The following is a 16,623-nucleotide window of genomic DNA, read 5'->3' on the forward strand; positions in this document are numbered from 1 at the left end:
AGGGATAACCCATAGAAGCAGAAATATTAAACAATATGAGGTCAGATGACCCGCTACTTGTCCCATGTAGCATGGGGTAACTGCTAGGTAGGCTTTACAGAAGAAAGTAAGTGTTTAAAGCTTATACAATAGGTATCATTTAGACTGGTTTAGGATAAAGCATATGCCAGGCACTGAAACATTTTTAAAGAGGGGAATGAGGCATTTTCTACTTTTAAATAAAAAGAACCTTTAAATATATTTTGAATATTTTCAGCCAGCCCCTTTCTGAAAGTGTGTGTGCTTACACACAAGACAGAGGGATCCTTTTGTCTTGTTAAATGTATTCTGGAAAGCCTATCAGGCTATTGCTGCTTGGGAGAGTTAAGACAAGAATTCTCCCTCTGGGCACCAGGAGGCGCTGCAGCTTAAATAATACCCATTCACCTTGGAGGGAGCCGCGTTTTGGAATTATGGGTCCTTGCCTTGGAGTGATAGTAATCAAAATCCTTCCTGTTTTGCTCCATGATTCAGAAGTGACTTATCTGTCCTCTCCTTGGTACCACTGACTTTTAGAAGTGTTATTTTTCACCTTTCGCTCTTCTCCCCTCTGATCTGATCGGTCTTCAACATTCGCTTGCTTCTCTGAGCAGGGTGCACTCCCAGAAGTCATCCCTTAGGGTGCGTTCCATTCGTCAAGGATTCAGTGCTCGGGCTGATTCACTGAGAACAGTTCTGCCTCAGGAACCAGAGTGAACCAGAGAGTCTACAGTAATAAAACCACCTGGAGATCCAAAGGTGAAAAATGTTGTCCGTACTCTCTACACACTAGTTTGTCCTGTACTCGAGGCCCTTTGGGATACCAAAGTCTTAGATATACATCTCACTGGGGGAGACTTTGCCAGTCTTCTAATTACCCATAACTCCACAGGGTCGGTCCTCTCTAATCTTCTTAAACATCATTAAAAAAAAATGGTTCACTATGCTAATATTTACCTCCCTGAATCTGCTAGGAGAATGTTTCACAAAAGGAAAAAATGAGGCATGAAATACGAAGCTTGCTCGGGAGCCTGCCATTGTTTTAGTCCCTTGGATCTGGTAGGATTTTTCAAGTGGATCCAAAGGAATGTTTTTCTGTCACATGCACAAACACACAAGACTCGGAACGTTGCCTTCATTGTTCGCACTTGATCTTGATCATTTGTGAAGAAGATAAGGCAAGAACTAGCCTGTTTCATTAGGAAGCAAGCCAGAATGCAAGTCCCTTCAGCATTTAAGTGGTCAAACCAGGCTCAAAACTATGTGTCTTTTCAGTGTTATTTTCACTTAGTACTACACACTGCCGGTGCGAATTCGGGCTGCGGAGTTGGTAGTTTCCCCAGAGAGGTATGAACCTGTTGTGTGCTCACTATTGGGGTGACAACTGGCTGGCCTCTCCTGACAGAGACATCGGTTGGACTTGGAGCAGAGACGTTGGCTGTTCCAGAGACTCTGAGGGATTTGTTGATTGTGAGGAAGATGTCCAGCTGCTGCTTTTACTTGGATCAAATGACTAGTAGGCAGTCATCCAAAAAGTATGACTTTGATTTTGCCTAGCTTCAAAGTCTCTCAGCCCTGATTTTTTAGAGCTGGATTATGGTGCATTGATAGCGACATGGAATGGTACTGAGAAAAGTTGATCTGAAGGTCTTTAGAGCTACGCTCTATATCTGCATAATAAACTTTCAAATTGGAATCCTAAGGGTATCACACTACTCAAATCTAGAACAAATTTCTAGAGATCTCCCTTTGCAGTCTCATTTGTCCCATGAACACAGAACCCCCAAGCGTGTCCCTTCCATTCTGTATTTGACGGAAAGGTAGCCTGACCTTTCCTTTGGCCATTTTCCCCCCAACATCTTGCTACCTCCTTTCCTTTTCTTCTTAATAGTTGTAAGTAATGGGCTGGAGTCAGTTTGATGCAGTTCCATTCATCGGGGGCACTTCCCAAAATACAAGTGTGACTCACGGTCCTTATAACCCCTTTGCTTTTGTTTGACTTTCAGTCTCTTCTGTCCTGTGGGCGTACTTACCCGGAAAACTGACAAAAACATAGCTGCTGACAGTCTTCCCGAGGATTTATAGATTGTCAGAGATGAAGCATGGCCTGGCCTTCCACCTTTTTTCCCTTCTGGGGGGATGGATAACCAGGTGGCATTGCATGGGTTATTCATGCTGAATTCTTAATTCTAGCTCAGCTGACTTAGTGCCCAGTGTACTTCTTACAGCATCCACCCTGCAGCTGGTGTATTGGCACACAGCTTAGCCTAAACAAAAAATTATTAGGAAAATAAACCTGCCAAATGTTTACGTAAGTACTTATAAAATGCCAGATTCAAAGAATTTCTAGATAGCCCACTATTTCTTTAATTTATTATTATCTTCCATAAGCATGAATAATTAAGCTCATTGTGCTGCTGCTTTAAGTATTGTGACGATTGCCTTCTGCAAAGCTTATTTTGAGCCATGCGCCATGCTTTAAGACCAGTGTTTGTCTCACATACAGCATTAATTCCCTCACTAACTAATATTTATTGATTACTTACCCTGTGCCAGACACTATGTTAAGTGATCAAAATACAAAAAGACTCCAAATTCTTACCCTAGGAAGTTTAATATCCTCTTGGAGATGCAATCTTCTAAATAAAGACATGTAGAATAAAGTTAGGACTTTAAAAAGAATTCTATATGTGATTCAGAGAGAGGACTCAGTCATCAGTTATGGGAGATTGGGGCAGGCTTACAGAGGAGAGGACATCTGAGATAGGAGTTAAAGGATGAAGGGAAGTTGAAAATAAACATTGAAGAATAGAGCACTAAAGGTAAAATAGATGGCATATTTGTGTTACTCAAATAAGTCAGGTTTGACTTGGAATTTAATGAAATGATGTGTAACACGAGTGGCCAAAGGTTACACTGAAAATTGCCATATGGAGATGTGTTGGTTTGAAGATGGACAAGTATCAGGCCTTTTAAAAAGTGGATACAGGTGGTTGAACCTGACGTCTGTCTCTGGAAATTTCTGAAGCACTTTGTTAAATAGATGTTTTGTGAACACTTGGGAAAAAAGTGGTAAGCTCTTGAAACCAGTGCGCATTCAATGGGAACCTGTCCTGCTTGTAAATATAGTTTTTATTTCTTTAGCAGGATTATTAGACATTAAACAAAAAGAGTGCATTGGTTGTTACATTGTGTATGAATTTCAACAAGTTTTTACCATCTTTTTGTAATATCCCTATGAACGAAATAGATATACGTGGCCTAGTCTGTAGTGCTTTTAAAGATTTGTAGCAAGTTGAGTATCTTTATTCCAAAAATATCTAATAAGTTGATGTCAACCTGGAGGGCAATTTCTAGTGATAGAGCGTTGCAAGTAACTCCAACCTTAGAGGTATAATTAATACTCTGGATAATAAAAATTAAGATTTAAAAAGATTTAGAAAGGCTAGAATGATAGTCTAAAACCAATAAGATGGAATTTAATAGAAATAGATTATATAAATCAGAATTTAGATAGTTTTTTAAATTGCACAAGTACAGAGGCAAGGGTAGGCTTAACGGAGGGATGTGATGTTTTGTTAGGTGCATATGTAGACTTAGGGTTCTAGTTGACTGCAAACGCAGTATGAGTCGGTGCTTTGATGTATGTGCTCAAAAAGCCAACATAGTCTTCAGCTATATTAATAGAAGCGTAGTGTCTGGATTAAGGAAGGCACTAACCCTCTGCATTCTTCGCTGGTCAGGCACACCTGGAGGTCGTGTTTGGTCCTGGGCACTCCATTTTAAGAGAATAGCAAAGCAGCATCCACTCAGGATGATGCGTGGTTCATCTCTCTCCTTCATTCATCAGACATTTATTGAGTGTCTTCTGTGTGCTCAACTGTGAAGTTGGTGGAGTCAAGGATGTATAACTGGTAGAAAAAAGTTAGGGAGCATTAGTAGATATATTTAAAAATGCAAAGTGTTTGTAGGAAAGATTTGACATGGTAACTTTAGTATCTCCTATTAACTTCGGGGGTACAGGTAGGAGCAATGACTAGAAGTTACAAGGAGGTGGACTTTGGTTGCCATTATTTAAGAAGCATCTCTAATGAGCTGAAATTATACTTTTCAGGAATTAAGCAACTTCCCCAAAGTCACATTCCTGATTGGTGGTGAAGCTAAAATAAAAGCTCACCTTTCTGGATTCACAGGCTAGAACCCTTGGCTATGCCATGATATTACTTTGTGAGGAGGTTAGATGGGGGTAACCTCTACATTTTCTTCCAGCTCTACAGTAGCCTATTGCCATGAAATACTCATAGGTTCTCAGTGTTTTTATGGGAATGGATGAAATTGGAATGGATAACCTTTAAGATTCAACAGATGAATTCTTTAACTTCCTTCCTTGATTAATAATGCTTCAATTCTTAATATATATTTTATAGCCATAACTTGTACATTGCTAATCAAAACCAAGAAACTCTGTGGCTAGCTATAAAAGTATGGAACTCAGATTCTTAAATTGTCGTGTTTAGGCAGTATTTAGTCTACTCTTGAAGCACATGTTTTAAAGATGTGGATCTGTGATTTAAAACATAAAAGCAAAAATCAAAGAAGAAATTATGTAGGCTCCATGAGCCATGTTAGATTTGATTTTACAACAGTCATTGGGAGAAAGAAATATGAGTTTCTTGCCCTTGAAGTTCCTTTACCCCTCATTCTTCTCCCAACAGGAAAGGATGATGACCTAGATAACTAGTCAGAGGGTCCTAGTGCTGAACTTCCTCAGACACAGCTGAGGAGCCTGTGTCTGGGTAGTTACAGGGCTGAGAAGCCCAGAGCTGGGAGCCACCAGCGAGAAACTGACTAAACACAAGAAGGGGCTATATATGCCCTGACCGGTTTGGCTCAGTGGATAGAGCGTCGCCCTGCGGACTGAAGGGTCCCAGGTTCTATTCCGGTCAAGGGCATGTACCTTGGTTGCGGGAACAACCCCAGTAGGTGGTGTGCAGGAGGCAGCTGATTGATGTTTCTCTCTCATCGATGTTTCTAACTCTCTATCCCTCTCCCTTCCTCTCTGTGAAAAATCAATAAAATAAATTTTTTAAAAAAGGGGGGGCTATAGCAGGAAGGCAAGAGGCCTGCAAAAGGAATCAGAGGGAAGAGAGGTGTTACCTTTATCAGGTGTGATCTTGGCAAAAATAACTTGTTTAATGGGAAATGCGATGGATCCACACCTCACCTTCAAGATCTCCTTTGTTTCTACCCTGTAGATTGGTGCTACTGACTTAATGAGCAAATGCTCATAGTGCTGTGCTAGGACTGTGGACACAGAACACAATGTTCATGGCTTGTGCCATTATAAACATTCTACAGGGTGCAGGGGTGGTGGAGGTGGGGAGTGTTTGCAGGAGGCCAAAAAGGTGGTTTGTGCCCCCCCCTTTTCTTGGAATTTCTAATTTCTTATACCTATATCAGTGTTTTTCAAACTTTTCTAAAACTTTAGACCACAATGAGAAATATGTTTTACATCATGACCCACTATGAACACACGCCCACACATACATGCACATCTGATATATCCGTATAAGTAGTTATATACATATATGAAACAAAAGGGTCTTAAAATATGAGATGCACTTTTATAATTTCTGTTCTAATATATATCTATTTAGATGTAGTTAAATGTCACAAGCCACAACGTTGATTACATGGCCTCTGCTTCTGTTCATCCCACTATTTGAAAATATCCTGCTACAACTACCAGTTTTAAGTGACTTTAAAAATGGCCTGATACGTTATATGCAAAGGGTCCTACGGCTAAGGCAGGATTTTCAACTGAGAGTAGTTTATCCCCCAGAGGGAGCATTGTCACACAACTAGTACTGGGGTGGGGGGATGCTGCTAAACCTTTCACAATGCACAGGGCAGCCTTTCACACAAAGAATTAGGAGCGTCAAGGTTGGAAAAGCTGCCTAAGGGTAGTACGATGAGTTGACAATTCTAATCTGTACATCTATTTAGAATGAGAGAAGCTTTGACCTGCTCTTTTCTCTCTTTTTCTTCAAACAGTATTTGGTACATTAAGATGAGGTTGGAGTGTAATTACCCTTGGGTTGTCTACAGAGGTACAACCCAGTGAATAAAAAGGGTACAAGGAATGAGTCTATTTTCTTTTATTGAGATTGCACCAGATTGTTAGAATATTGTTATTGCTCTTAGGAATATTTTCTGTGTTTTGATTTCACTACCCTCCCCTCGCCCCTCCACCGTCCCCATGAAGCCATATTTACTTAGGACCCTGCCTCACTCAGCCATAGCAACTCTTAGAAAAGAAGTGAAGGGAATTTGGCTAATGAGATTAGACATGGTCTCTAAAGCTTTCTCCCCTACTCATGACATTTGATTCTGCTGTTTTGATGGGAAGTGACCTTCGGCTAACCTTGAAGTGCCATCTTAAGCCTAGTATTAAACTGTTTCATTTTTTAGCCACTGCTTCATTCCGCTATCTGTAGCTATTTTAGACCAGGGTCCTTTGAACATGGACGAGGCAAGCACTCCCTAATCTCTACATCCTTTCTCCTTACACACCTGGCATCAAAGAGGCTCTTGAATGTCTCAATGTCAATCTGTTGTTGCTTTTTCTCATTTTATTGGGTATTTCTGGGCCCACTGGCAAGGCTTCCATTTGCTCTGAAACATTCAGATGGCCTGACAGAACAGACCTGGTTTGGCTTTTTTCTTCTTTTGTTTGGGAAAATATGTAGGATGGTGGAAGGAGATATCTCGAAGTCAAATTTCCGAATAGTCGGAAATAAAACCAAATCTATCTGAAGCTTTTCTCTACCATAGTTGCCTCTTGCATTTTGTATTTAGTAAGTTATTTTTTATAAGTAATTCATTGTCAGAGGCATATGTGTGTGTGTGTGTGTGTATCTACCGTGAAACTTTAGCTTTCTGTTAGAATAATAGTGGTACCAACAGATTCCAGAAATTTCAGCACATAAATTTCATTCCTTTTTCTTCAAGAGAACAATAGGGACACATATTTCTTTTTAACCTTCTCAGCCCCTGGTCAAGTATAGAAAGACAACATGTGGAATAGAGAGCTGAAGAAAACTAATGAAAAGGAGTTAAGCCCTTGGCCGGTGACTCAGTTGATTGGAGCATTGTCCTGTGCACCAAAATGTGGATTCACTTCCTGGTCAGCGCACATACCTAGGTTAAGTGTTTGATCCCTAGTCAGGTGCGTACAGGAGGGAACTAACTGATCAAAATTTCTCTCTCTCATCAATGTTTCTCTCTCCCCTCCTTCCTCTTTCTAAACTCAATAAAAACATATCTTTGGGTGATGATTAATACAAGGAGTTAAGACATCAGTCTCTCCTTTAGTACTCCAGCTCCTAATCTCGCTGCTTTTTCTGCTCTAGCTCAGCTTCAGAATATGAGCAGGATGAAGGGAATTAATAAGGTTAGACCCAGTACTGGTGGTGTATGGATCTTCCCTGTAGAGAAGGATGTAGAATAAAAGGAAGGGAAATGGGAGTGGAGAGGAGAGAAGAGATGATTGAAGAAACGCCTATCTTCTTCATGCTTATCAATCGGTTCTATGCTTGGTGATAGGCACAGCAGATGAGCCAGAAGTCCTGAATGGGGCCATGGACAACTGAAGAAAGGCAATGTGTGTAATAATAAAGCCTGCCTTAGAACCTGGTCTGCAGCTCACCCATTTTTTGTATTGTCTGAAGGGCAGGGCAGTATTGACAGATGGGGTGGTGGTGGTGATTTTCTTGGTTTGGGTTTTATCATTTTTTCCTTCCAGATTGGGATATTCATCATTCGTGACAAGATACCATATCTCAGAAGTTCTGTGAACAAGAGAGATTTATTGCCCCGGTCTCCTCCACGGGCTGCCTGCAGCTAGGAAATGAAAGGCACTAATTCCAGGCTCCTGTCCAGGAGAAGCCTCTTTTCCGGGAGGGGCGGGGAAGGACCTGGGCAGGAGGAGCATCCTGAGGAGTAAATGTTTAAGTCTCTGGTAGAAGTGCATGTGGTGTGTAGCTTTAACCTTCAGGGCATGAGAGAATAAGGAGAAAAAACTGTAGCAGCTAGCAAATAGAAGCCATTTTCTAAACTCCTCCTCCTCTTAGACATGAAGTCTGTTATTTCTGCCAGTTTGCACACGTATTTCTTATATTCCTGGGCCTGAATCTTCTAGGGCCTCTTTTGATCGGTTCTGGCCTCGGGGCTTATAGAACTTGACACAGTGCCTTTGTTGCATGAGCAGTAGACATTCTACTTGGAGATTTCCATCACCTCTGTCAGTTCTGCATATTATCTTAGTTAAATCCCACAATTTGACTTGACTCACTGACTCACCTCATTATCAAGGGCTTATTTTTACTTTTTCATAATTTGATTCTTCTTCCGAACATTCCCATGTAGAGTTTGATAAGTTAGAGTCTCGAAGATTTGTATACATTGATACATTCATATTTCCCACATGCAAAATGTGTTTTGCACTTGTGTGCTTGAGTCACTAAGTTACTGTGAAAGAACAAAGAGGATGCGAGAAGTCCTGTCCCTATCAGATGAATTGACATTGAATTCAAAGTAATCAGGCTCATACATTGAGACATGCCACGTGCCCAGAGGTGACCAAGGCACCCAGAGTTGCCGATGGGTATTACGCTAAGTCTCAGGAGGGTTGAGTGGGTGCTGAGATACTTTTGAAGAGTTGAGTCACAGGCATTATTGGCCCCAGAGCACAAAAATAAGGGAAGACTGATTTACTATATGTGTATGTGAGTGAGAAACTGAGCTAGAACTAATTCCAGCGGAAGGTTTCTTGTTTAGGATTCTGGCTCTTTGAAGGACTTACACATTTTGGTTTCTCAGTGCTAGCCCTTCTCCCTCCTATCAGTTAGAGGAGACCCTAGTGCAGAAGTCACTCAAGTACATGTGGCTTGAGGTGAGGAAGAGAACCTGGGGTGACAGTTGGGTCACTTGCTTCCTTGCAGAGAACCCGATCAGGTCATTGTATCCACCCCTTTGGTGGCCCTCTTCTATAAACAGGAACAGGAATTCTTGCTACTGGATCCCTTTCATCGGGCGTCTTAGGCTCGCTGAATGAAAGCCCTATAAAAAGGAGATGCAGCCCTAATAATAACAAATACGATCGTGATGGCTATTTTGGGCAAGAGCAGCTTTGTGCCGCTCTTGATCTCCATCGACGTGTGCCATTCTTGCCCTGCCATTACCTTTCGGACTTCCTATTCTTAGAATTATTTGTGAGCCCTGGACTTGGGGGATTGCAGCCCCCGAGGCTGGAATGCCTAGCTTGAGCGGAATGCAGACTGTCTGGTAGAGTGGAGGTTAAATAAAGTTTGCCTTGGCAGCCTCCTCTGCTCTTGGATAGGCGACAGTAACTTGGGTATAGGAGCGGTGGCATGGGCTGCCATGTGGTGCTGTAGCAAACAGCTTCGTGCATGAGTAGCAGTGGTTGATGGTCCATCCATTACAATCATAGCCATGCCAGTCTCAACCATACATACTGAGGTCTTGAACTTCAGCTAGTGACCACACTGCTCTGAAAAAAATGCAGGGACAAAGAACAAGGTGGGAGTGCCTTGCAAGAACTTCAGACTTGGTATATCTGCCCCTCAGAGTTACTGATTTTTGAAATTTAGACAAAGAGGGGAATTTTCATTATAAGAACAATTACACCATCAACCAACATTTCTTGAGCACAGTTGGAAATATTTTACATGTATAAAACATAGAACTCTTGTGGTGCTTATAATTTCATTGGAAAAGTAAAGCTCTAAACACATGAGAAAATAATATCTATTCCATAGTAAATTATTAGTTTCAACCCTGTGCAGAACTAAGTGCCGGTGGAGGTCTAAGGGAGGGAAAGCACTCTATCTGGAGTGGTCAAGGATTTCGTGGAGGGGAGACGTTTAAACAGGTCATGCCAGAGGAGTGGACTTGCCACTGGAGAGGAGAGGGGCTTGTTGGAGAGAGAATATGAGCAAAGGGCAGATGTCCCACGACAGGTCATGGGGCTTGAAGACCAACTGGGTGTGCACAAGGTCGCAAGGGCGAGGGATCTGTGTAAAGCCATCTAAGCCATAACTATAAAGCCTGTGTGTGCTCGTTACTGAGAAGTTACAATGCTCTGCACTAGAACTGAGTTGGAGCGGTGCAGCCTGGCCCAGAGACAGGGGTCCTTGGTTGTGTTCTGTGAAACCCCGTTGAGGTGTGGCTCATAGTAGAGACTCAGTAAATAATGTCATCATTATTATTACTTATCTTCAAATTCCGTGAGCCAAGTTGTTGCATTGGCTTGGTTTCATTTGGGAGAGTTGGTGCTAACTTTGCTTTGCCCTATTCTGATTGTCACATAATTGATACCTACTACACCCTTACCTTCAGGTTTATCTGACCTTTCTCTTCTCTTCCTCCTCAGGTGGCTAGAGGTGCAGGTAGCTAATCTAACATGTCCACAGTGCTGGGTGCGGTACCTCCGACTTCTCCGGGAGTCCATCTGGCCGGGTGGGGTTTTGCCTAAGTACCCACGGCCTGTAAGGACCCAGGAGCAGAAGGTGGCAGCTGAGAAACAGGCTTTGCAGAGCCTTATGGGAATCCTGCCAGGTAATTGGACAATGAGATTGACTATCCTAATAACTGTTCCCTTCCAATCAAGCTTTGCTACCGTTATCCCACACGCTTCCCCATTTTTCAAAGGACCTTAAATATGGCCAGACTCAAAACCTGTTGACCCACCGAGTCTCAGGCTAATAGGAACATGATCAGGGCTGCAATTCTTTTACTCCTCACCCAAGTGATGCTGAGGGGATGGAAAGGATCACTGTGACCACACCACAAACAGTTGGTGCGAATCCCGCAGCTATCAGAGTAATAACTGTGTGCAGGTTAATAAAAAGATATATTTAAAAATAAAATAAAATATGCTTTTATTGGTTTCAGAGAGAGGAAGGGAGAGAGAGATAGAAACATCAATGATGAGAGAGAATCACTGATGGACTGCCTCCTGCACATGCTACACTGGGGATTGAGCCCGCAACCTGGGCATGTGCCCTGACCAGGAATCGAACTGTGACATCCTAGTTCATAGGTCAATGCTCAACCACTGAACCATGCCAGCTGGGCAATAAAAGCATATTTTACATAAATATTTTCTCCTTAGCTTTTCTGTTTTCTGAGGATTTTTAGTTTGGCTATGTAGTTCAGTGGTATGCCAGAAATCACCATTTGAATAAAGATACTAGGTTTATCTGACCTTGCTTTTCTCTCCCCCCACAAGTGGCTAGAGGTACAAGATATAATGAGATGTTACTGTAACACTAAAGCCGTATCTGTGTTTTCTTCTTTAGATACTGTAGTGCAGATCCTTGGGGTGGATAAATGCCAGCTGAGCTGGAGTCTAGTCTTGGAGTCCCTGCAGCAACCCCTCATCAACAGGTAGGCTGAAAAGTGTGCCCCAGCTTCAGCATAACTGAAGCCATCTCTGGTCTCAGAGGTGCCCACGCTAAGAGGGGGTCTCAGTCTCTCCTTGCCCTCGGCCTGACTGCAGACTAATGTCCAAGTCCACACACACTAAGTAAAGCCCACGCTGCCGGCTCCTGAGCAGGTTGTCCTGTGTAGTGAGCTAGTGCTGGACCAGCCTCTGTGTCTGCATTCGGAAGGCCCCCCATGAGCTACTAAAAACGCCTGGTCACCCTCCAGCCTGTTCAGTGTGTTTGATGGTTCTTTCTGCCACCCGTGAACACTAAGAGCATCCCCTGGTCTGGGCATTGCAGGCTGTATAATGATTGTCAGCCACGGGTTCTTGGCCTCACTGCAAAGCTATGATTACTGTTAGGATCAGGAATAGTTTTTGTTTACTATGAAGTAGATCAGATAATGAGATTGGGCTTTGGTAAAGCAACCAGAAAAACTGGGTGAATACTCTAGAATAATTCAAAAGAGGTAGGTATTTCCTGGCTGGTGCCTTGGGATAGAATGCTTCTGAAAAGTATCAAGTATTCCAATCTCTCTCAAACCCTGTCCTGAAGGAGAGAGCATTTACCAAGTCCCATTCCTCAGGCCCCTGGCCTTTGCCTCATTGCCAGTAAGGTGACCAGTGACTCTGTAGTGAACAAGTTATGAGAAACAGCAGTAGTCAGTGGCTCTGAGATTCTTAGAAAGTTGCTGTCCCTCCCTCACAGAAACAGTGCTGCCATGCTAACTTAGCTACGTAAATAAGTATGGAATTTCCTAAAATCGAGTCTCAAATTCTGTTTCTATCTTTACTGAGGCCACAGCCTTTTTTAGTTCAACAAATTGGTTCCATGGCAGAGGATTGGTCCAGCTATTGAAGTTTAGAGTCCACTGAGGATATCAGTATTGGGGGTGAGGGGAGGGCAAATAAGTGTCATAAATAAGACCTGGTGTCTCCTGACAGAGCCAGCCCTTCCTCTAAGTTGTTTTGTCCATTTGTTTCAGGCATTTGATTTTCTGCCTCTGGGACATCATCCTGGAATTCTTGGATCTCAGTGCCTCCGTTGAGGAGTCTACCATAAGCACCTCTGCCTCAGATACCCCCGACAACCCCAAGAGGATGGGTGTCTCCCCGTAGCCATCAGTCATTACCCATTCTTCAAAGGTTGGGAAGGAGGGTCACTCTGCCACCAGGGACCAGTAGGAGGCCTTGCCCTCTGGGCTGTGGCTCAGAAGACATGGGGCTCACTAGCACAGCTTTCCCTTAGTTCTACTCCATCTGTAGCAAGTGATGGAGGGATATATGTACCAATTGTATGCATGTCCAAGTGTCATATGTTTTTTGTGGTGTTTGGGGCATTGCTGGTGGGTAGATTCTGTTTCCTTTGAATAAGGAATCTGTGAGCCCTTTTTGCCCTCCTCCATAAGATTGTTTGCTGGTAGCCTGGCCCTGTGCAGACATGTACCAAATCCACCAACATACAAATCTATATAAACCAAGAAAAAAAAAAGATTTCTTTGGAGGCGAATACAATCTTCTGAGCTCTCTGTTCCCACCAGGAAACTGGAAGTTCAGTCAGGACCATTCTGGAAAGCCAGACCCCTAGTTTCCCAACAATTCTAGAGGAGGGAGGGCAAGCATTTCTCAAGGGACTGCTTGCTGATTGGCTGTTTTCCGGCACATCAGCCCTATGGAGGTTGTCATTGAAGGCTGCTTCCCTGGGTGGGTATACTTCTCCTATGAAGACTTCAGAGCAGACTGCCAGCCCACCCTCCACACCCTTTCCTGAAAGAAAGTTGGGTCACAGATTTTGCTGATTTTATTTCCTCCTAGTCTCCTCCCCAGGAGCAGTTGAGTTTGGGCCTTTGTGACCTGTCTGTCTTCCTTCCACAAAATCGCATGGCAATTTGCATATTCAGCTCAGTGCTTCCAAAGGAAAGGGAAACCCTTGCTCCAGGGCTGAGAATGCCCAGAGAGTAGGAACCCCAGGAAAGGGCAGGTTCTCCTCACAAGTCTCACAGGGAACTTTGCATCAGAACCAGTAATGTTAGCAAACCTACAGGGAATTGATTGCCCACAGGAAGATGTTCACTTCCTGTTCTTAAGGACCTAGTTAGGTTTTAAGAACACCAGTGATGAAGGCAAAGGGGCTGTGTCAGGCTGCAGTGTCTTTAGAAACATGGAACAATTAGGCCATGGCCGGGTAGCTCAGTTGTTTAGAGCATCATCCCGGTCACCAAGGTTGCGTTTTCAAGCCCGTCAGAGCACACACATGAATCAACCAATGAATGTGTAAATAAGTGAAACAACAAATCGATCTTTCTCTCATTCTGTCTCTCCTCTCTCAAATCATTAAAAATAAAAATGGAACAATTAGGAAAAAGTGTTGGTAGAGAAGGGGGCAGAGGGGTCACAAGGAAAGTGGTGCACATTAAATGCAGATGAGTAGCCGACAAAAACGTTGGAAAGGTGTCACTGAGACCTATGCTCACCCTTCATTCTTCAGTACCGGCCTGCTAGAGCCCTGCTTTCCCTGAATTATGGGTCCTCCCATTTGGGGGCAGGTCTTGGGGTTAGACTGATGAGAACAAGAGTCAAGATTCTATTCAACTCTGAAGTAGGTGATGTGCACACAATGGTTTATGGGAAAGTTGTGAAATCTTTTTACTCCTTCCACACCCCCCCCCCTCCAGGCTTTTAATCATAAAACTTGTGCTACTGTAATTGAAAGGCTTCAGGTATGTTACTGCCTACAGGCAAGGAGATAAGTGAGATAGTGTCTCCTGGAGCCTTCTAGCCTTAACAGTTGATCATTACAGTGATTTCAGTGGCTTCAGAGTTACCTGAGACCCTCACAGGCGGGTCTGTCTTTGGTGAGCACTAGGAGGGCGTGGCACTGCAGCGAGTCCAGCTGACTTCCTGGAGCTGGTCCTTCACCTCTTTCCTCTAGGACAGGGGTCCTCAAACTACGGCCCGCAGGCCACATGCAAATACAAATATTGTATTTGTTCCCGTTTTGTTTTTTTACTTCAAAATAAGATATGTGCAGTGTGCATAGGAATTTGTTCATAGTTTTTTTTTAAACTATAGTCCAGCCCTCCAACGGTCTGAGGGACAGTGAACTGGCCCCTTGTTTAAAAAGTTTGAGGACCCCTGCTCTAGGACCAAGGTGCTCTTCGTGACAGCTGGGAGCCCTCGTTTCTGTTACCGTCTCCCCATACTTGACCCTGATATGTATTTCGTTTTGAATCTACATTGCTTAGAATCTCTGTTACTAGTCCTGGCTCAGAAGTGCGACAAAGCCAGTACAGAAGCTGACACACCAGAAAAACCCTGTGGCTGTAAATTCTAAGGAATCTTTTGGCACTTCCAACCCAAAGAAAACTTCCATATATTTCATGTTATATAAGAGACCCCACCTATACTTCCTCTGCCCCAAAAAGATAAGCTGTCCTCATACCCTCCTTCTGCCCAGAGGGGAAATCATGGATATCGCCAAAGAAATCATCAAAACCCATCTGGTCTTGAAACAGCCTGCCAACTTGTTACTTGGGTAACAAGTTCAGACAACGAGGGAGATTGATTGGCATTTGGGAGAGAGCCACAGGTTTCAGGAGAATATATTCCCAGCTGAGAGTGATAAAAGCCAGTGAAGAATTGGGCCTGCACTAAGCCAGAACATTTTTTATCCTTTTTTTTCCCTACCCAGCCCATTCATTTTCCAACTACCTCATCGCACCCAACGACAGTTGTTAGGTCCTGGGTGGAGTAAAAATATGTGTAAACATGGCCCCTGGCGATAGGAGTTAGAATGCTGTGGACTGAAATGACTAGGAAAATGTATTTTCCTCCATAAAATTAGTACCTGAGTAGGTGAGCCCCAGGGGTTAATGGTTTCAGCAGCTCTGACCTCAGAAATGGCCAGATTCTTTCCATCTTTCTGCTCTGCCATTGTAAACATGCAAGTCTGTCCTTCATGGTGGTTACAGTTTAGGGCATCACATTCTTACCAAAACAATATGTAAAAGAATCAAGGCATCACCTTCATTTTTTTCTTTTAAAGAGGAAACTGTTTCTCAGAAGCCCTTCAAGAATCTCATTGGCCAGAACTTCCCACCCGAAAACCAATCCGCTGACATTGAGAATGGCATTATCAGGATTGACTAGCACTAGTATTTACTCCCCCCCACCCTCCAAGAGGAGGTCACCCTCCAGGAAGGTTAGATACCTAAGAAATACCGTTATATGTTTGCAAGGAGGCAGCAGAGAATGAGTGTTGATAGTGTCTGTTAGGGTCATTCTGCCAACATCAACAGATCCCCATGACACTCTAAAAATGCCTGTACTGCTAAGAGGTAACATCAGCTGAAGGTGACACTTGAACCACTTCACATACATTAACTTATTTAACCCACACAACCTTGTACGGGAGGTTTTATTATATACTAGAGGCCCGGTACACCAATTCGTGCACCAGTGGAGTCCCTCGGCCTGGCCTGTGCCCTCTTGCAATCCAGGACCCTTGGGAGATGTCAGAGAGCTAGTTTCGGCCCAATCCCCACAGGCCAGGCCGAGGGACCATGCTTCGGGCCTCTAGTATGCATATAAGATCTTTAGTTAATCTCTTCCTGCCCTCCCCTCTTCCCCCTTCCCTCTGAGATTCATCAGTCTGTTCCATGTTTCCATGCCTGTGCATTGAACATCTTCCCCCTGGTGGTCATTGCACGTCATAGCTACTGGACGGTCAGCAAGGTTGACCGGTCTCTTAGGCTTTTATATATGTAGATCCCGTGTATGAAAGAGAAACATGGCACAGAATTTGTGGTTTGCCCATAGTCACTTACTTGCAAAGAAATGGCAGAAGCAGCTGTAAATCATGTAAGTCTACCCACAAGTCTACATCATAACCATTATACTGAGCTGCTTTTCCTCTTTCAAAGCAAAATAAGACCGGGCTCTCACAGAGCCTGTAATCTAGTAGAGGAGCCAGCACTTTTTTTTGGTAAGAGGCCAGAGAAAAAATATTTTAGGCTTTGTGGCAGCCTCTGTTGCAACTACTCAGCCCTTCCATTGTTGCATAAAAGCATAGACAATACATACACAAATGACTCTGGCTG

General features: G+C 43.4%; 1 protein-coding gene across 5 annotated transcripts in view; it reads left to right on the forward strand.

Moving 5' to 3' along the window:
- The window catches only part of SNX19 (sorting nexin 19), a 32,261-nt gene extending 19,227 nt beyond the window's left edge, over nt 1–13,034 (forward strand). For all 5 annotated transcript variants that reach the window (XM_006098237.3, XM_023761989.1, XM_023761990.1 and 2 more), the window contains 3 exons: nt 10,472–10,656; nt 11,400–11,487; nt 12,511–13,034. In XM_006098237.3, coding sequence (XP_006098299.1) covers nt 10,472–10,656; nt 11,400–11,487; nt 12,511–12,643 — 406 coding nt within the window. In that variant the 3' untranslated portion in view covers nt 12,644–13,034. The remainder of the gene's footprint in view (nt 1–10,471; nt 10,657–11,399; nt 11,488–12,510) is intronic.
- Nucleotides 13,035–16,623: the final 3,589 nt, after the last annotated feature.

The sequence above is a fragment of the Myotis lucifugus genome, unplaced genomic scaffold, assembly GCF_000147115.1.
Source record: "Myotis lucifugus unplaced genomic scaffold, Myoluc2.0 scaffold_225, whole genome shotgun sequence".
In the NCBI taxonomy this organism is placed as follows: domain Eukaryota; kingdom Metazoa; phylum Chordata; class Mammalia; order Chiroptera; family Vespertilionidae; genus Myotis; species Myotis lucifugus.